Genomic DNA, 22,056 nt, shown 5'->3' on the forward strand with positions numbered 1-22,056 from the left:
TTAACTTAATGTAAATTTTACTTGTATAGGCACCTGGAACAGTTTATAAACCTGTGGATCAAAAGTCAGCCCCATGTGCTGCTTGGGATAAAAACCAGAATGAATAAAACAATCATGTTATCTATATTGATAATAATGTTCAGAAGTACAAATCTGAGGGAGAAATATGGAATACTTAAAATCTATGCCAGAACTTGTGAGCATCTTTGAAGCATGTGTTGTGTATCAGGCTACACTAACCCCATTCTGGTGATGTTTGTGATGCACAGACTCATCTACCTGTCCTGGTATTGTCTCAGGTGCTAAAATATTCCAGAATGTAAATTAGCACCTATCTGCATACAACAAAGTGGCTAGCACACTCCAGTTTTGCTACTGTGTGTATTTGTGCTCCTAAAACCTTCTCTTAAACAGCTCATCCTGTTATTTTTGGGCTGCTTTTCACAGCTTTTAAAGAGATGCCAAAAATCTGTCTTCATGCCATTTATGTGAATAGATAACACAATATATTCTTTAACTTATTGTTTTTACATCACTGAATCACAATGGATTTCTATGAGAAACTTTTCATTGCAAAACTTAATTATACTTTTACTCAGTGGCCTTCATGAACAGTTTCCAAACTATTGCAAGGTCTGTCTATGCACTGTATTTTGTTGAACATCTAGCATGAGGTGCTTTAATTTCTGATTAGAGTTTTTTCTCCTCTTTAATGGTTTCCTTAGTAAAATAGCAAAATAATCTGTTAGCAAGGTCTGTATCCCCTAATTGTTTCTGTATAATGCAATGAGCAAATATCTTACTCTGCTTTGTGATTTTTATGATTAGCTGTGCTAAGTGTCCTAAGGGCTCCTCTTATCCTTTCTTACCTTAAAGGCCCTACTACCTGAGGCTTAATAGACAAACTTCAGTTTGAAAGAGAAGAGGGTTTTTTGGCAATATAAGAGAAGAATGGCCCAAAATATCAAATATTTTTTACACATAGACCAATGATCAGAAAAGTGCTGTGAGGGCTAACTGTAACTTCCAACAGTTGCTGTGATGTGAATGAGATGTGAAAGATTCCTCAAGGCAGAAAGGGCTTTTTTTTTATTTCTCCTTTCCCAAGGATGGCCACTAATTGCTTCATCTCCACCTTCTACAGGTTAGAAATAATTGCATAATGATCACAAAATCCATTTTTGTCCATATCTCTGTTGTTCTTCTCAATCAATGCCTCTCCTGCTTCTTAAGCTGGGCTCCAAAATTTTCTCAGAACCTCCGACAGTACCTTCTTTTCCCTTGTTTTTTTTTTTTTTTCCAAATGTGCAGAGTGCATCAAGGATACAGTTTCAGTCTGTACTCCCTGTACTGTGCCAGGATATTGTGTCTCTTGTCAGTCAGTTGGTGACTTCCTAGCTGGAAGCCACAGCCTTTGGTGCACTGCAAGTGCAAACCAGGGTTAAGTGCCTGGAGCTAGCCAAGCCCTTCAGAAATGTTCCTTAAAGCCAAAAAATAGTTTTCAAAGATGAAAACTGCTCTGAGAGGCCAAGTGTTGAATCTAAAATGCCCAGCAAGTCCGGGGATATCCTCAGTTCCTTCTCAGAGCAACCTGAGAATGGTAACCTGATTTATTGAGATACAGGCAGTCCTTTCAGTTGGTCTGAATTATTGTAACTTACCAACAAGCATCCAGTATTGGTACATGCAAAAGAGTATGAAGAAACAACTCCTAATTCTGTATTTAAAATGTGTTTATGCATTTTAATTGTTAAAATCCAGTGAGAAATCTGTGGCCAAATGACTCAAAAAACTCCAACAGAAAACCATTGGTAGAACCTGATAAATAAGATGCAGAAAAGGCAGATAAAATGTAAAAAATCAATGTAGAAAACTTCATTTAGTTTTTGAGTCAAGGGTGCTTTTCTTAAACAGTGTGGAAAGCAGAGCTATCCTCATATGATTTTTTTTCCTAAATAGTAAGGGACAAATGATAGAACTTGGCTAAACCTGTGGGAATTATGGGTTATATTATTTCATTTTTGCTACTTTATATTTAGTCATTTATCTTACTGTTTTAGCAGTTTGGACTTGAAAGGTAATTTGTTAGGAATTTTAAGCATTTTATGCATACTAAGCACGCTTAAAATTGGGAGTATTACTTTGATCAAAAACTCTGCAACTCTGCTTCAAGACTCACTTAGGAGCCAGCTGGAAGAACTAGGCATAGCCCTATTCAGGGCTATTAATATTTATCATTAATCTGATAGCAAGTTATTAAAACCTAAATGTCCTATTAAAATCTAACCATCCTGTAAGTCTGTAATTTTTTTCTTGTTTTTTGCTTTGGTTGTGACATATTTTAAGAATGTAAGAGTACTTTGGAAAGAAAACCAGAGAGAGTGTTCTATGTGTTTTGTTCATTGCAGTTTTGGACAGAGGCAGCCATGGTTATTATCATGAAATTTGATGAAAATAGCTTTTGTTTCCTTTTTCTGAAAAAAACCTCTTGATATGTTTGATGATACTTTAAATGATTTGACATGCTTCAATGTTTATTCTGTTAGGAAAAACAGAGGAAATAAAACTTCCAACAGAAAACAAAAGGAATTCATGAAGAATTAATTCAGAAGTTTTTGAATATAAATAGTCTTTTCATTTCACTCTACTTTCTTCTAACAGTTACTTTTGTATATGTCAGGGCAGACCCAAATAATATTCCAATCAGACTATTTGCTGAACAACTCTATGATCCCAACTCTGTCTATTTATTCAGTTTGTTCATGTCTCCACCTCCCATAACCATGATATTACACTCCAGTTAGTATTTCGTTATTACTTACAGTAATATGTTTCCTTTTCTTGTTTCTTTTCCTTTTTTCTGTATCATGGGGTTAGAGTTGTTATCTAAAAACAAAGCTTTGATTTACTCCATAAATATCTGTGTTTGGCATATTCATTGGAAAATTGATGTAGCTGTGATTTTTCTCCCACACGATGTAGCTTCAAGCTCAGTCTATTAAGCTACTTTATTTCAGATAACTTCTTTGATATTGAGATCTTGCCTGATCCTGCCATTGAAGCTGTTCAGCTGTTGTCACTGATGTGGCATTTCTGTTTGTAGGTCTGATGGAGGCTTAGTGCCCTCAAGTGATGCACTTTGTATTGATCTTCATTGTTTTCTTATTGACCCAGTACCCACAAATAGAAAGACTTCTGTATTCGCTTCTTCTCTATTTCTCACCCCTATTCTGAATTGAAGTTAAAGGTCTCCCTGACTGTCCTGGATATTTAGTCTAGGTGTGTCTCCACACATTTCCAGGTTTGTCTCTTTCATTTTATTTCCACATTGCCGAAGATCTATAGTATGTGTTAGAGCACCCCCTGCCTACTGATTCTTCTTTGACCACTGTGTGTTTCAAGATCTCATGGCAGAATAAATTGAAATGTGAGTTCTTGTGTTGAATGAACAGATTAAAAGAGCTGGTGCTGTTAGCTCTCACTTGCCATCTGAGACGAATTTCAGCTCGGTGAGTACTTCTTCCCTGTATTAAGTGGTAAAGTAAAAGCTGACCACTGTGATCACTGTTTTGAGTTTCAACTGGACAGAGTAAGGAAAAGCTCCTTGCAGCAATCTTGGCTAGTGGATAGTAACCAACCAGCCCTGCTGTGATAGAAAAAAAAGGAGCATGCTGATACACGTCTCCCTTCCAGACTACTGCTCCAATCTCCATCAGCATTCCACTAATTTCTTAGTACAATAGGCAAAATATGATTGCAAAAGGAAACTTGCAGAGCAGTAGAAATTTTTCAAATATATTGTGTTTCCATTACTCCCTAGTTTAAGTCTCATTTTTTTTCCACAGACCCTTGTTCATTTGTTAATTCAATCTCTCACTTGTTGTGAAAAATGATTATTCAGGACTAAGTCACACTTACTAGTTACTGGTCCTGATACAGGAAATATGAGGAGACACAAGTCTCTATTATTGGGATTTCAGATTCAGCTATCATAATATTTTTTTCTTTACTTTTTTTTTCATTATTAAACCTAACTGGAAGCATTTCTTTAGAAAAGTGGGCAGTATTTAGCAATTAGTAACAGTGAATTGAGAGTGGGATCCTTGCAGCATAAACTAAGCAGTCAGACATAAGAGAAAATGTGATTTTCCTAAATAAAAAGATGTGTTCTGACTATAAAATTGGACACCAGAAACTTGTATCTATTACATTGCCTAGCTGAACAGCTATAAAGTTTAACGTGTAATTTAAGTAAGTAAACTTGAATTTAGGATGCAGTTAAGAGGTTGAAGAGATTTGAAGGTCATGCCTTATTAGAATTGTCACACATATTTTTTAGTAACAACAGCACTCCTTGTTAGCCAGGTTTCTCACATAGATTTGTATTTATATGGAATTTTGAAGCTTGAAGTATTCCACTAAAGCTTTGTTTGTTATTCCACCTACAGTCACAGAGCCCTGAGTTGTGCATTGTGTGTCAAAACATATTCCATTCTTTCAGAGTTCTTGGGGAGGAAATACGATGTAATTCATTATGCCCTGAAGATAAACAGTACCTCTTGACCTTTTCAAGAAAAGTTGCAATATTTTCTTATTCCAGAATGTAATATTGTACTGAGCCGATATCAATGTGATAAGATAAATGTTTCCTTTTCTAATGTAAACCAGAGTGCACTACATTTATATAAAAATCTTGGGGGATACCCAAAGCCTCCAGATAAAAAGGGGCAGCTTGGCTATTGTAGGTCTGCATTTTTGAATTCTCAGTCTCAAAGCACAAAGGGCAAACTGTAGCTAGTCTTGAAGATGATGGCCATTTTTCAGAATGAACAGATTTTTGCATTGCCCTGTTTAAGATCCTCCTAAAGAATTTTCAAGCAAATTTTAAAAAGTATAGAATTTGTTACCATTAAAAAAGAAACCAAACAAAAGCCCATAAAAATAGAGATTACCTGTCTTTCTTCTCAGTACCAGGATCTTTTGAGATGTCCCAGTGGAAGCCTGTGAGTCAGTGCTCCTCTATGTGTAGTTAAATTGCTTTTTACAATACTCAGTATTTCAGGAAATGAAAGACTAATGAGGAGTATTGTTATCTCATTTGTTTTTCTGCATTTTCTGCTGTTGTTCAGAGCACAGTTTTCTTTAGTGTCTATTCTTTATTTCTCCATTGCATTGCACACGGCATGTTTCTGGTTGATGAAGTCAGTTATGTGCAAATGTGGTCACCACTGAGGAGAGGGCTCTGAACATGGCACTTTCAGCTTCCTTTCTGCCTGTAAGACAAAACATATTGAAAGGCAAAAGCGTATTTGGCTTCATGGACTTAGCCCAAGTGTTAGAGTCCTTGTCTCTTTCCTGGCAAATCTCTCTTCCAATGGCCTCATTTATCTTTATATGTTAAATGCTTTTGTATGCAGATCTACTTATTATGTGGCATGTAAAAACCCTCTGTTATTGATGTGTATTCTACTCACAGAAAAAAAGTGGCTTTAACTGCAGCTACTATTTTATATAAAATGACATGTTATATTTTAAAATCAGTTGATATTGCTTCTGCTCTTACTGCATTTGGGACTTCATAGATATTCTGAATGCTTACTACTGTAAGCAAAATAATACTGTTGCACTACAAAGCAGTAACATATTTGAACCCCTTCAGGCTGAAAGTAAGACTATTCTAAACATACTAATCACAGCATATAAATTAGATTCAGCAGGGATTAAAATACAGGAGAAAAGAGAAGTTAAGAACAGGGGTAAGAAGAAATGAAATATCATTAAATCCATCTATTTTACTTATGTATCATGTTAATAACATTTTTTTGACTTTTTGTTTATTATTTTTATTTATTTAAACCTAAGGAATAATCTTAAAATCTAAAGACAACATTTGGAAAGATTAAGGTCAGTATTAGGAAATTACCTGCAAAAAGTTTTGAGAGAAGACTTATAAGTTCTTGAGTGAAACAGAAACATGGGTGAAGATGAGACTATGGTGTTGGGCAATGTGAGGAAGCCCTTGGAGTCACCCAGGGAAGAAGACAGCCATAATAAAAAAAGGAAGGCTGACAGATCAGAAGAAAAAAATGTACACAAGGTTTTTTAGGGGGTCACATTGACTAGAACTTCAAGAATAAAGGATTTGATTTTGGTTTGAAAACAAATGGTCTGTTCACCAGGGAACTAAGTAGAATGTATGAACTAGATATTCTCTACACTGGAAAAGAACTATTTGTAAACTGATGAGGTTTAGAGGCAAAGAACTTAGATACTGTGTTAACAGATGTGCAGTCATGCATCTTACTTAGATACTGTTCTCTCTTTGGTCCCCACATTTAAGACAGTTCCATATATCTGCAGTAAAGACAATCCAAAATTTCTTCCAGCTTAAATATAGTTTCTAGAATATATTTTTATATTTATGCATTCATTTATTTAAAGTTTATGCAGTCTGTATTCCACAGTAAAAGAGCACACTAAGGCAGAAATGGTATAAATGACTCAATGGTGTTTACCACTCAGTCTGCTGCTTATCTCCTTGCTCGTTGTTAGGGATAGTTATATGATCTGTATCAAATTCATTCTGCAGCTGTTAGTTCCTGCAAGCATATAACCAGGCAGGTAAGATTTCTAGAAGGCAGATGGCAACATCACTAAGACAACTGGTCTAATTGGCATAATCAGTACAAGAAATGAAGAGTAAAAGAGCATGAAAATAGAATTACTTTTGTACCCCTTAAAAGGAGGCAGTGACGAGCTAGCATTTACTAGCTTCTGTAGCTGACTGTGCTGAACTTTCCCTGAACATAGAAAAAGTGCATTGTAATCTCCAAAACCATCCGTCTGGCATCTTCCATTAACATTAAACAGAAAGGAAGGGGGAAAAAACAAGAGGGGGTTTGTTGTTCAGAAACATTTATATCTGACTTGAGGATTCTACAGAAATGTTAGCCCTTGGTGGAAGGTGCCCCAGTCAAATTAACATCTCTGCACACTCCATTCTTGTGTCTCGTGGCAGAATGGAGGTTGTCTGTGCCTTGAATTTCAGTGTCACCTTGCTTTTCTTCTTCACTAGACTGAAGGGTTTAAAATCTGTTTGAAATCGGAATTCCTTTGGATATTGCTTGAAATTAGCTACAGTGTGAGTAGACATGAAAGATTGACAGCTGAACACATATAGTAATCAGCAAGGGCAGGATTTAATTGCAGCTAATTTTTACTTGTTGAACACCCATCCATATAAAGATATTTTATATTCAATTATATTTATAATGTTCTGGACAATCAACATATGGTGAAACTTAAAAGTATAAGCATTTAATTTAACACAGATTTGACTTGTCCCTTCTTGATTTGCTTGACAGGAGCTTTTATTCCTTTCTGTATAGGAAACAGTTTCAGAAATGCAACTCTGGATACAGGACCAGATATTTTCCTATGTTTACTCCTACTAATTATTGGAATTTGAGGATGCATTAGAGGCTGTCATGTGAAATGTTGAATTCTGTTTCCAAAACCTTATTTTTACTTGAGAAATTCAGGAAGCTTGCTGAAGCTGTATTACAGTGTGGATGAATAGATATGGCTTGTGACAGGTTAGATAGAACACAATAATTTATGACTGTGTACATTGTACATACTGTACATTGCTAAATCCCCTTCTTTTCTCTCGAGTAGAAACTTTCTTCTCCTTATCTTTCATTTTTGATTTTTATAAAACTATGTTTTTGAAGCTTTAGGTGTCATTGTTTTGTCTTCTTGTGACACCTAATAAAAAAATTCCAAACTGAACCAAAATCAGAATTCTGCTTAGCCATATATAATATGGGGTAATATTTTTTGCAAAAATTAAAAAAATATGTTCTAGAACAGAGATTAAATACGGAGTTGCAACAGAGGCTTGTAGTTCTCAAAAATGAAAAAATGTTAAGAAAACTTTGTCTGAAAAAAGCCTACAACCTGGAAAACAAATGCTCAGGTTGCTACCATTTGCATTTGGCAAAATTTCAGAAATCACTTCTTCCAACAAATTTAATGATTGGTAAAGGTGAGAATTCCTGTGGCCATTGTTCTTAGGGTTTTTTTGAACTTTAACTTTGTTGCAAAATGTCTGTTTTGGAATGCTATTAATTCACATCTAAATAATTTTAAATGGGTATCTTGATATATCTTGTCTTGCAAGATGATGTAAGAACTTGAGTGAATTTCATGTGTTCACATTTCAAAGAGTGGGACCTATTAGGTCACTTTGGAATCTACCAATGTTTGTTATAAAAGGGAGACTATCTATACTACTAAAACTGTCTCAGACTAGTCAGAAAAACACACGCCTTGAAAATTAAGGATGTCAGTTGAAGTAAAATTAATTTTTTTTTCTTGAGTAGCATAATCATATCTAGTCACTAAAATATCTGTTCTCTATGATATTGTGCTGGCCTGATTTTTATACTCTGCCTACCATATGAGTCTTTTAAAATAACTTCTAGTTGGGAAGAAATTTAATTTCTCTTCAACATTAGTTCCATTGTTTTTATTTTGCTGCAATTCTCTTTGTACTTGTAAAAAAATTGTAAAAAGTTGTCCTTAATGTACAGTTTTTAGTCCTTGTAGTCCTTCTGTGATTCCCCTTTTCTCTGTGTGTTTTATACCAATGAAGGTATAATGCAGCTTTTCTTCAGAGAGGCCAGAATCTTCCCAAAATCTGATGTAGAAAAATCTAAAGAAAAGTACTACTGATGATTACATGTTTTTAAATACATTCCTAACACCTTTCATTTTCACAGTATGCTTTTCCTGAAAAATCCCATTCTCATGGTATCTTTAAAATAAACAAATAAAAGTATTTATAATATTAAAAAAACCCAAAACCTTAAGTGCTTGCAGTTGGATCATTTTACTCTTTTCATTTGTTTTTGTGCAAATGCCACTGGTGATACACCAAAACCTTTGCAATGCTCTCTGTCATCTGGCTCCAGAGTCCCAGTCACCTTTGCTGAATAACCTGCTTGCTCCTTTGCCAGTAGCAGATGGAGTTGAGTCCCAGCATTGACATCTGGGGCACTCTCGGAGTTGGTGACTAACCTGAGCTCTGGAAATGACTTATTTTAGAGCCTTTGTCAACCTACATAACTCTGAATACTCAGTGTTAAGTGCCTAAACGTGAGAATGAGAAATACTATCAACCATATTAGTATTTACAGAAATTATTATATGGTACTATTTTTGTGGATTCGATTGATGGTAAGTCTGGAAACACATGCTTTGGATTCTTTGGGGTTTTTGCCACTGCTTCTTTCATTAAAGAATTTAAGGTTTTTCATAAAACCATGGGTGTTGACAAAATTTTGACTTTCCTCAGTAGAACTCATCCCAGATGCATAAGGTATCTATATAAAACTGGTACTTAAAACTCATCAGCAGATACACCGTGGGAGGTTCAGGTTCAGAATGAAAGGAGTCTTGATTCCCCCACCCTGGAGTGTCTGCTCTTGTTTCTTCTGACAACATTTTTTTTTCCAACCTGTACAGATATAAAATTAAGGTTCTTTGACACTCTCACATGCTATCCCAAAGTCACAACCTGGCTGCTTCTGCCAAGAGAGGCTCCAAAACAACATTTGGCTCAACTGTTTTTACCACATAGCCATGAGCTTCACATAGCCATGATGTTCACTAGTAAATTAAACACATGGATACTTGACATAGGGTGAGACACACGTGAGCTAACAAGCATTTTAGTCCCCAAAACTGGGATAGCTGCACCCAATTCCATAGTCAAATTGGTCCTCCTTTGAAAAGTCTGACTTCAGAGCTGTGCCAGGGCATAGCTTGGGAGAGCGTGGGTCAGCACAGCTGAAAAATGCATGCCCAGAGCTGTACTCACAGCTTGCTGGGGCAGAAAATCACATTCTCAGTTACTCTCCACTTTTCAGTGTAGGTGAAGCCTGAGAGAGTTGGTAAAAGTGATATTGTCATCATACCTTTTTTAGTAATGCACTCCCTATGGTTTTTTGCAACTTTGTACATGAAAGTGTTTGTAGGGTTCATGCCTTAGTGTTATTAATGAACCTGGGGATTGCTGGAGAAGAGGGTGAGCACCTCTGACATTCATCTAAAATCAAAGATTGTTTCACCTGCTGGCAACAGCTCTTTCTTCAGGTAGCAGCATAAGCCTTATGCCATAAACTGTGCTCCAGAAAGTATTTCAAAGCCATCCCAAAGTCCTCACATAAAATAGTTTCTCTCCTGTTTTTATTCTTCATTCCACTCTCCTATGGCACAAGAAGATCCCTGGGAATTGCAGTAGATGAATAGGCATTATCCAGAAGGCTTTCTCATAAAAGACAAGGCCTTCTCACTAAAAATGCTGTAACACTATGATGTCTGTCATGTATTTTTTCCCAAATCTCATAGATGAAATTATCTATGCTTTATCTTGCAAAACAAAATAATCAATCTCTGACAGATGATATAAAATTTCTAAAATAAATTAAGATTTACCATAGATTGTAACACTGTACTAGTATTGAGATATCTAGTCAGGAATAGATCCATGTTTTGTGTGATACTTGAAACTCATGGTATGAAGAAGTGATGATCTAGTAAGATAGATAAATGTTCACAGAGAAGATGCACTGCATCATGCCTAGTAAATTAAATTAAAAGGCAATATAGTTACAGTTTGCTGAAGTTTAAAATGTACCAAGAAGGAAAAAGAAAGTATTGTAGGAAGGAGAATCTGGAAAATACTTCTAGGACATGAAATCTGAGCTCTGTGCAATGTGTAAAGAGGACTGACTTTAGAAGAGAAGACTAGTGACTGAGCTTAGACCATAGTAAGTTGATGACATGACAGAGGACTGAAAAAATAAAAGCTGATTATTAAGTTTTGATTTTATGTAAAGGATAGTTGAAGGAATATATGGAGTAAAATTTATATCTAAACTTAATTGCCAACATATTTTGATCATGCACTAGATTGCAAATGTTTTTTCTATGTGCATGCTAGTGATAGTGATTATGTAATATATGCTGCATGGTTCAGAGGAACCTTTCACAGTCTGATGCCAGAATACTGATGTGAAGTATTACCTAGGTTTGGCACCAGCATACCTGGGTGTGTCTGCTTTTGCAAATGCATTTAAAGGTGATAATGCCCCTGAGCATATTCATGATTATAATTCCTTGATTAGCTTGCTGTTTGGGAAGATTATTGTAGATGCCAAGGCATTATTAAAAAAGATCATTTTTTCCTGGGTGAGTTTGATGAAGTGTGATAGAAACATCTACCTTTTAATTCAAATGTCTAACCTGTTACATTGCTCATGCATATTATTTGGGAATTCCTTGCACAGCTGCTATCGGTTCTCCAGCACCTAAATGCCCTGGGATTTGCAAAATATCTTTATTCCTCTTCTGCAAAACAATTTTAATAGCTTCAGGTCTTTTCTTTTTCATCCCTGCAAGTTTCTAATCATAAAGAATATACTTCCTACTAGATGTCCTCACAAGGACTGAAACTGGGATGAGGAGCCCGAGGACATTTGCCTGTCTCTCTATACTTGCATTTTAGCTTAAAATTAAAGCTCTTTGTCATTTCACTCTCCTTATAATCTTCACTCTTAAAAGTCCCTGAAGTAGAGAATGCTTTCTCAGTAGCACTGTCTACACGGACTGTTAGGGCTACCCTTCAAAACATACAGTTCACTTGCCAACTACAGCAAGAACCTGAAGGTTGGTATTCTTCAGAGACAGAGGTGTCTTTGTGGTGGATTGTGCCTTCTAGAGCATCACAAAATGCTCCATAAAGTTAAAAGGTAGATAAGCAGTCCAAGTGAAGAGCTGAAATTGTAATAATTCAAGCAGTTCAGAGTAGACTGCAAATGCAGATAGCTCTTATAAAAAACATATATAAACATATAAAACATATATGTTTTATACAAATATAGAAACCAATTTGTGATCCTGAAACAGAGGTTCCTCTGGCATCTCACTGTCCACACTTAGTACCAGATTTTAGTGCTCAGAATTCTTCCAAGGAGTTTAGATCAGAACTTTTGTTTTCAACACATTTCAGAACTATTCAGAACTATTGCCCAATGCCACCATTGATAAGTTTAGTGTCTAGAAACGGGCTGCTATTTGCATAATTTACTTTATATCATCTTAAGACAAGTTTTTACTGGTTTGTTTGGTTTTTTTTAATTGCAGACCAAACTCTTCTTCTGTCTTCACATTATGGTTTCCCAAAAGCCTTGAAAGACTGCAAATAAAATGGCTATTGTCATATGCCTGTTTACATTCATGTTTATTGTTTCTTCCACAATCACTCTTTTATTGAATGTCTTCCTGTTAGTTTAGTTTATGTTAACTGAAGTTTTAGAAAGCATTACAAAAATATCCATGAGAAAAAATAAAAACTATATGCTGAATAGGATTTCAGTTCATCTGATTTACATTTAGCAATATAGACTGATTTCTAATGTGGTTGAGATTACATAGTGACTTTGGATCAAATTAGTTCATTAAAAACATGGCCAGAAATGGATCAGTTTGTTTTTGCTTTTTTTTCATTTGTGAAGATGTCTGACTTAGGTTGGTCTAGTGGTGCTTTGGACCCTCATCTTTGCCTTATTTTTCTCTCCTCTTCTTAATTCTTCATGTCAGCCATGCATCTCTGTTGTTTTTAGCAAGAATTGTAATTAGAAATCTTGTTTTCTGCTACTGTTGTGTTCATACTTGGAGGTGAGGACACAAGAATTCTGATCAGCATCTCTGACTACAGTTAGGGAACAGAGCATTTATTTCTAAGCCATCTCCTGTTCTGTATACTATTTCTCTGTTCAGTCCAAAATTTCAAGGATAGTCTCATAAACACAAAAGTGGTCATGTAAGGTCGGAAAATTCCAAAGAGCAACTCTTTATGTGCAGCTCTTGCTGATCCTCTGCTATTAGCTCACCATGGAAACAAACCATGCTGGAGCTTCATGATATTCAGTTTATGAGAACATGGTGTTATTTGAAATGTAGCAAGGTGTTAGACATCACAGTAATCCGAACTTGGCATGCTTTCACAGGAGCCACACAATCAAATAAAACAGGGCTGTGAGACACTTCTAAAGATCTTCTGTGGCCCAGAGCAGAATTGGTGCTCTTAACTGTTCCCTAAGATGCTTCTTGAACAGGTTCATTGATAATGATTTTGCAGCATGTACACAATTTCTTGTACTCCATCACTACTCTACCACTGGAAAGTTTCTTTATAAATTTAATTAAATCTCTCTGGATTCAGTTTAAGGCCATTTTTGCTTTTGTTTCCCATGGAATACAATTAATTTGTTCTGTGCAAGAACTTGCTGATGACTGTTACCTCTTTAGGGTTGGGGTTAATTCCTGTTTTCATGATTAGACTTCTGCCATCGCATATGTTGGCTATTGACATCATTATTACCATTCCTACCTGGCTGCTGGTAAAATGATCCACCTCTTTGAACCATTGTGTCCCAAGCTGGGTACATTTCACTAATTGAGTCATTAGAAGATTGAAGAAGGTATCAGTTTTGTATGGCACTTGTATTTTTATATCCCAGTTGCTTTTATCATAATAATATGACAGGTTTTTTTTTTAATGTCTTGAATGATTTTCTCCACAGCTCTATGTATTAAATTTAAGATTTCTTTAAATTATACTCTTGTAAGAACTAAAACTCAATAATTAGAACTATTAAAACTATTTAAAACATCCTTTAAATTTATAAAATCAAATGTGAAACCCAGTCATGACCTTTTTCTTCTCCACTGATAATCAACTGGATATTTCAGTAATGGCTTTTGTGCCTTCCTCCCATACACTAAAACCTTGATATGACCATCTTGATAATATTTCCTTTCATGGTTACAATCTTACTCATTCCTCTGGACATGGATTTGAAGGGGCAGTGGTAAATCAAATTGTTATCATTCAAATATTTGGAGCCCTTTCAATCAGTGGCTCTTTAATGGATATGTAATTTCTTACACTTGGATTGGCTGAGAGAGTTTGATTAGTACAATTACTGTAATTTTATTTAATTTTGGTACCATGTAGATCCATTTTCTTTGATGGGTAGTTTTGGTTACTAGCTTGCAAGGAGGGTATCCAGATGAGGAATCTGTGCTTCTGATACTTGGTGTCAGCGCTCCTTTACCAGTGAGTGCAGAATGTAATTTAATTGAAAATAAATTGTAAAGATAGACGTAGTTCATTCTGACTTCTAAATGGCTAGGGCTATTTTAGGGTAAAATTATTTTGGCATTTGTTCTTCACATGTTATTTTACCTCTCTGTATTGCTTAACAAAATTAATCAGTCCTCAGATCTGTCCTCTCAAACTTGAGGTTCTATTCTGGGAATCTTGCTGTTGGCCAGAACAAAATGTTAGCATGCCTGCTTCCTTCTGGTTTGTATCTACCTCACTTCTTGGTTTAGTTTATATCTTGGTGATGATTTTTTGTTAAAAATTTGATTAATAATCTCCATATTTAATTATTTGTCTTTAATTTTAAAATTTCCTTTCAGATTTCTATCTGTAAAACTCTTGTCTTCTAATAACCTTCTAACAGTTGCAATACTTCCTTTGATACTCTGTTTCTTTCCACTCCCAAAGTTGCTCCGAATTTTAATCTTAATACACATGGGGCTGCCCTTGATTTAACTTGCATCAGTTCCTTTCTTATTTATAAATTACCAAATCATCTGTTATTCTACGTAAGTCAACACTGCTTTGTTTCTGACTGCTTTAATTGAAAGTAGGTTTCACAGCCAATAAGGAAATGTCTACAATGGACAAACTTGAAAGAAGTTTTTTAACCAACTCCTCTCAAATCCTATGTTTGCATTCTACTTATATGCATAATATTAAATAAACTTATAATAATTTTAAGGATTTCTTTTTATTTCTGGCTTCACACATGTGATAACTGCATGGATTTTTTTTTCTTTGCCTGCACACTTATTTCCAGCTTTTTTATTTCAGTTAGCAGATTTTCATTGGAAATAGATCATTTCCAATTTCATGAATTGGAAATTGGAAATGATCTATTTCATGTGGAAATCTGGTACGTGCCACCATTACCACATTTTTTTCATGTAGAACTAAGAGATAAGCTCTCCTGTTTAACTATTACATGTCCCAATCTTTTAAAAATCACATCTCATGGAATAAAATAGCAGGGTCAGAATATTTGTGAGCTTGGATTGCTGGCTTTTTATGTGTGCACTGTTTTGTTGGTTTTGTTTGTTATTTTTTTAATTTAATAAATTAAATTAGTCACTGCGTAATGTAAGGAGTAGCAAAGAAGTAAGAGTAGATTGCTTCTGTGTGTACAAAAAGAAAGTTAAGTTCACGCATGTGGGATGAAAGAAAGGAGCTTGTCAAGTTCAAGCACAACTTTGGTGTTGTGAGCCCCTATCTCTCCTAACCTTTGACATTTGCATTCTTCAGCTGGTTTGAGCTTTGGAGAAAGCATTTGGATTTGCTGTCAGGCACCATGTTAAGTGTGGTCTGACATGGAGCCCTAATGACCAATGCAGTCTATGTCTACAGGAAAGACATTCCTGCTAATGCTGCTAGGAATTGAAGCATGGAACTGTTATGGGTGTTTTGTTTCTAGTTCTTGGTCAGTCAAATAATGGGCAGGGAAAATTAAAGAGTTGTTTTTTGCAGAAGTCTTTAGAATCTATTAAATTGGGTTATAGGGAGAGCAGCTAAATTGGCTTTATAAAATGAAATATGTAAACTGCTAATTCCTAATGCCCCGTATTTATTTAGCATCCTTCACATAGGAAAAAAAAAGGAAGACACTAAAGAAAAAAACCTGCAACCAAACAACAACAACAAAAAATGCCAAAACAATTAGAGTGAAAAAAAATCTGGTAATTAACTATTATTTTTCACAAAACTAGTCTAATTACAAATCAGTCATGGTGAAATGAAAGGTCAATAACTACAGATGCATAATTTCTCTCTGATAGATTGCTGTTTGAAAATAGGTTTATGAAAATTATGTGATTAATTTCCTTTTATTAAACAGCATTATAAGACTTCATGTTGCATTTATCACTTTATTACTGTTACTTTTTCTCTTCAACTGAAAATTAATCCTGGATAACATCAGAATAGAACAAGTTCAGGTAGATTGAGGATCATTTCTTCCACTGGCATTTGTGTTGCAGGGAAGACCACAAACCTGAATCAAAATCAGAGCCTCAGTATACTGAAACTGGCAGTATCAGCCTAAGAAAACAAACCACACACACACACCATCATCACCCTTGCTGCTAACCAACCAACCAACAGCAAAGTGCTTTTAGTCCAAGGAAACGAGAGCCATATCCAGACATATTCTTATGTTTTCTGAGCTGAAGCACTTGAGGAATGTAAGTATGTAAGTTAAACTGTGATCCAGAATGTCTTTTTCTACTTGATCCCAACCCTCAATGTGCTTTGCTGTTTTACTTCGAAATTCCCCAGGCACGAAGAGATGTTGTCCTGAACAAATGAAGAATTTTACCAGCCTCGGAAAAGCTGGGCAGCCTGGGGATCCAGGACCCAGGCAATCATTTGCACAAATTCCTGTAGTGTTAATGTAGCTTATGTTTTCAAACATATTCAGTGTTCACTAAATCCTGCCCTTAGGGTTGGGCTTACGACCTCATTTGGTGGGCACTACCACTTCTTGTCCTCCTGTGTAGCAGCCTGGTGGTAGGAGTACTTGGGATTGTAATGCAGTCAAAGACTATTGCCTCTTCTTCTGGAAGTTTTAAACATTTGGATCTCTTCCAGGTCTGTGTTCTACTATTAGGCAAGGGACCCTAATCTAAATTTAGAAGACAGAAAAACCTTCTTTTTGTTTCAGTATTGGCCTAGTTGATGTTGGGTTAATTGCATGAAATCCTTCTTAGGGAATATCTAGATTTTCTTAGGTAATATTTTCCTTGAAATTGGTGCCAACAGCTTTAGCTGTCTGTTCTACTTCTATAGGCAAACACTGTAAAAATTGTTCAGTCTATCTCTTGTAGTTAAAATCAGACAGGTTGTGTGGTTTGGATTTCTGTTACATACAGGTGGACTTTCCAGCGTGGCACATTTGTCCTCAATTTTCTTTGTGTGGTTTAGAGAAAAAAGAGTGTTTTTCACTGGGGAAAATAGGAGTTTGCTTTCTCTATCAAGGCTTCTGGAGAGACTGCTCATCTTAAATTCAAGGTTCTTTGACTAGTGCTAGCTGCTTTGCTACTCCATTTGGAAAGATTATAAGCTTCTGTGCTGACTGACTCTGATATTCATTAGAGAACTTTCTGGGCAAACACAATCAGTGAGAGACAAAGATTTAGCCATATCATTTGAGTGCTATTAGGAAGACTGAAACAATGTTGTCTTTCAGTCACTATCTTTTGAGGGTTTTGTACAACTCTGGGTAATTCTGGGATTCTTGTTGGGAGCCAGCCAGAGAATAGGCCCCGAGCAGGTTATAAAGGGTCAGAGGTTCTCCTGAAGTGTTTTTTATAATAAATATAGCTGTGTAATCATTTGGTTAACTTGTTATTCAACCAGTGCAGAGCAGTCTTTGGCCTTAAATCCAGCTTAGCATGTTGATATGTTTCGGTTGCATAGTGCTACCAGCGAGATGACTCTCGTTTGACATATTCAGCCATTTGGAAACTTAGATGCTCAGAAACTTATTTTACGTTCAGCAGGAATGTTAGGGTGTGCAGTCATTGGAATAAATAAAATAGGTATTCAGAATTAGGAAAGAAAAGAATCTGGTCGACTTCTGGCAAGTGTTTTGGTTATCTGCAGAGTATACACCTCTTGTCAGTATAAATAGGGAGTGCCTGTATAAACATTCTTGTTTCGCCTGTTCCACATAATAGTTTCTTGTATCATATTTCTTTTGACCTCGCTATCTGAAACCAATTACAGGAGATCCATTTGGGCTGCATCTATTTTCATAAGAAGCCCAGGCAGCAGTGTTTTTCTCAGAGATGAATATCAACATCAAATATCCTTCTGAGTGCTTTGTTATTTATGTTTCAGAGAGATTTTGTAGCCTTCAGCTCTCAAGAATGTGTCACGCTGTGCTGTTTATACATTGACGATATTAATGGGCATAGATGTCATTTTTCATTTTAACGTCTCAAATGCAACAGGCTGATAGGTTAAACATTCCTGGTTTTAAAGGGAGGATATGAGTGACATCTGTTTCCTAAAAATACACATATATTTATTTTCTAAAAAACAGAGTAATAAGCTTACCATCTTTAGGTGACAGCTTTCACTTTATTAAAATGGTAAAACTTTAAAAATAATTTTGAATCACACTTAGATCAAACAGAAGGGTTTGGAATACAATATTAAAGGAAGTTATATCTCCTAGTAATATTGCCAACAAACAGCAAAGTCTACCGCAATTTATCAACTTTAATAGTGTGAGTTATATGCAATTATTTTCATTTCTGTTCTGCTTATGTTTTAGCTATGCCAAAGCTTCGTAGTAAATATTAAGAAGTACTGTTCCCAATAAATATTTTATGAGAAGACACAGTGAGTTCTGGAAACCATATGCCCAAATTTTCCTTCCTATATAGCCATTACTTAAAGCATCATAATTATTTTCATTTACGTAATTAAAATAATTTCTAATCCTCAGTTCTTTTTATTGCTTTTGTCTACATTGGATTTTTTTAATAGTTTTACTAATTTATATAATTAAGGAAAAGTTCCTACTAAATTTGAAACAAGTGTTATTGGGAACTAGATACAATTTTGAGCACCATAGAATCTGGTGCTTTCTGCACTTAACTTGAGGTGGCATTCAACATAAATTTGATTTGTCAGATTTATAAGCATCTGTTATTTTGTCTTCATTACACTGTTTTTAGATCACGAGTTATTGTCAGAGAAATTTATAAATGATATATGAGATGGGTGTTTACTGGAAGTGTAGATGTTAAAATGTGAATTTTGTAAAATACTTTCAGGTTGTCAATTTAATTTGCAAAGATTTAATAGCAGCAAATGAATTTTTAGAACTATTGTTTTACAGTCTCATGATCTACACTTATGAATAATGTCAGTAATAATGCTTTGAAATTAACAGTATTTCTGAGAGGTTGTTTACTGTGTAGCAAAATGTAAAGTTAAGCAGCACACTTGGAGAAAAAAATACTGTATGATGACTGCTCTAAGAACAAAGGCTGACAGTGATTTCTCCTTATGAGTTTTAAATCATCTCTGATCTCTTGAAATTGTTTTCTGTTCTTCTTCTATCTCCTGTGTTTACAATAATCTAAACTGCCACAATAAGATCACTGAAGTATTCAGGTAGTCATCATTTATAAGACATTCTGTATTAAAAGATAAGCCTTTACTCCTTTAGAGATATCCCAACCAGCACATATGAATCAAAATAGTTTAAGTAGTAGAGCCTTTTATGCAAGCATATCCTGTTGTGCTGCCTTGCTTTTTCATGAAGTGTGACTCTTTTTGTAGTTAGCTGTAGGAAGTCATACTTTCTTAGGCTCATTCCACAGGAGTATGCTAGCCACAATTTGAAATCAGTCTAGATTAAATCTAAGCTACAGCAGGCTATGATTTTCTAATTTTCAAGTACTGTAAATGTACAGATTTACTGGATGTTTACTGGCTTGTTTTATTGTATTGATGTGAACACACTGCTGCTGAGGAAGATTAGGATTTCTGCAACTGCCAAAAATAAAAGATTATTGTGTCTATGTTTTTTTGGTTTTTTTTTTCATTTCCTCTTGCTCCAGATCTCTTCTCTCATTCTCCTGGCAGTATCACCCCAAGTGGTGAGGTTAGTTTTCCTCTGCAGTCTCATGAATTCAGGAGTGCAGTAGTTCTCTTGCTTCCCTTCAAGTTTTCCTTTTGGAGAGCACTAGACATTAAAGAACAAAAATTTGCCACATATCTTCTGTTCGTGCTTTTAGTCTGTTTTTGCTTCAACCACTGAAAGAAGTTGGGACCAAATCCTGGTGCCCCTGAAATCAACACCTACATTTAACTCTGATCTCAGGCAGAGAAATACTGTTCTTAAGGATATGCTCAAGAGCTGTGAGGATAGAAGAGATCATGCACCCAGTGGTTCCTTGATGACAAAATATTTCAAGTGCACTTTTAGATATGTTAATTTTTTGCTTATTTTTGGCAGAGAGAAGATATTTCTGTGTGTCTCATTGCTTAGGTTCAGAGGAATGTATAGTCTTTGTGTAGCTGACCTGTAATTACTTGAGAATTTGATGAAACAATACAGGGATTGTTGTGGGAATGTCTCCAAATGTTAAAAGTCTGCTCTGCAAACTTTGTACCAGGGCCTTCTATGGGGAGACAAATCAATGTTGTTAGGAGATGGTACTAGTGCATTCACTTTGTTTACTTTGGTTTTCTATGTCTGCCTGCCTTCTCAGAAAACTTGCTTGGAGCCAGACTGTAGCAGCCCTCTCTCTGTCTTTTCATAATTGATCAGGGGATGACTGCCTTCCCTGAGGGTTAAGACGTGGCAACTTTTTCTGTTTGCTCAGCATCTCAATGCAGTAGTTCAAACATTGTTCACACCAGCTGGCAGTGTAATGCCATATGCACATCTTGTCAAAGCAACTGTTGTCATGGATACTAGAAACTATCTTAAAAACCAGCTCATTTGAGTCTAATCAAAATTGTACCTTTCTTTATCAGTTGAGAATCTTTATTATTTTAGGGAACATTGATCAAATGGCATTTGTTGCAGTACATTCCATCTGCAGTAGGTTTTAATAACAGAAATAATAGTGTGATGTATTGTAAAGCTATAAATGCTATTTATTGAGCTGATTTTTCTAAGGGGAAAGAATGAGTTCTCCAGGTAGTTTCAGTGGAAATGTTTTGAATCACATTTTTTGGTTTTGCTTTTTTTTTTTTTTTAATTTCCAAATACCACTTTATAACACTTGACATTTTAGAAATAATTTTATAGGGAAAAATAATACAGATTAGCACTCTTCAGGTAGGTAGAATGTTTGTTTACGTTTCATATGTTTAACTGTATTTGGCTGAGTTGGAATGAAAACGTAAAATAAATGAAAACATCTTCTATTTTGATTGGTATACTGTCATCCCTGAGCCTGATCTGGTTGGTTGAGTAATAATTTCTTTGTTCTCTGATTTTCCTAAGAATGCAAATTAAAACCACTCATTTTTATTTGGCATTAAAACTGTACTCCTTTTTTTTTGTCAAAGGAGAGGTTTCTCCTTGAATTGTAAGTACAAAAAGTGTTTTTAATCTTCAATGAATATCCTTATTAATTCACTTTCAAGATAATCTGATGTTGATTTGTCAAATTTAATTACAGCTTCTGGTAACACTTGAAGTCTACTTGCTTTTACTTCAAATTGTAATACGAAAATGCAAATTGAATGATAATTTGCAAGGGAGTGGGCATTTTAGTTGAACACTCAAAGACAAGTTCCTTGTGGAAATGAGGCTATTGATGCAGTTTATGATTTTTCCTCTTCAAGCACTTCAAACAAATTAACTTTATTTCCTGCAGGATTTCATGTACATCCATAAATTCTAGTGAAGTCTTATATATGTACTTTCAGAATATTTTTTTTTAATGTTTCAACTAAAAAAAAACAACCCTGAAGTCTGAAATATAGCAAATACAAATCGAATAGGAGGGGATTTTGTTCATTCAATTGGACTTTTACCTAAAATTAGCAATGAGTAACTGATTTCTTTCCAGGAATTGGTTGAATTTATTTACTTTTTTTTTTTTTTTCTTTACTTTTAGGCACTCCAGGCAGCAAGGCAGCTGCTTTTACAGCAACAGACAAGTGGACTGAAATCTCCTAAGGGCAGTGAGAAACAGAGACCGCTGCAGGTTAGTAAAGTCTCCTTGCTTTTGGGACCTTAATGTCAGGGAAGAGTGCGGAGCTGGCTGACACGTGCGGGGTGTGTGGCAGTGCCTGTCCTCTAAGCCGTGTGTGTGCATATTCACATGCTGCTGCTTACTGCACAGGGA

The 22,056-nt window shown here is 35.5% G+C and overlaps 1 protein-coding gene across 12 annotated transcripts in view; it reads left to right on the forward strand.

Annotated features, from left to right (window-relative positions):
- The window catches only part of FOXP2 (forkhead box P2), a 405,984-nt gene that overhangs the window by 261,244 nt on the left and 122,684 nt on the right, over positions 1–22,056 (forward strand). For all 12 annotated transcript variants that reach the window (XM_077178958.1, XM_077178957.1, XM_077178959.1 and 9 more), the window contains one exon: positions 21,826–21,915. In XM_077178958.1, coding sequence (XP_077035073.1) covers positions 21,826–21,915 — 90 coding nt within the window. The remainder of the gene's footprint in view (positions 1–21,825; positions 21,916–22,056) is intronic.

This window comes from Agelaius phoeniceus, chromosome 5 (genome assembly GCF_051311805.1).
Source record: "Agelaius phoeniceus isolate bAgePho1 chromosome 5, bAgePho1.hap1, whole genome shotgun sequence".
Classification (NCBI taxonomy): Eukaryota; Metazoa; Chordata; class Aves; order Passeriformes; family Icteridae; genus Agelaius; species Agelaius phoeniceus.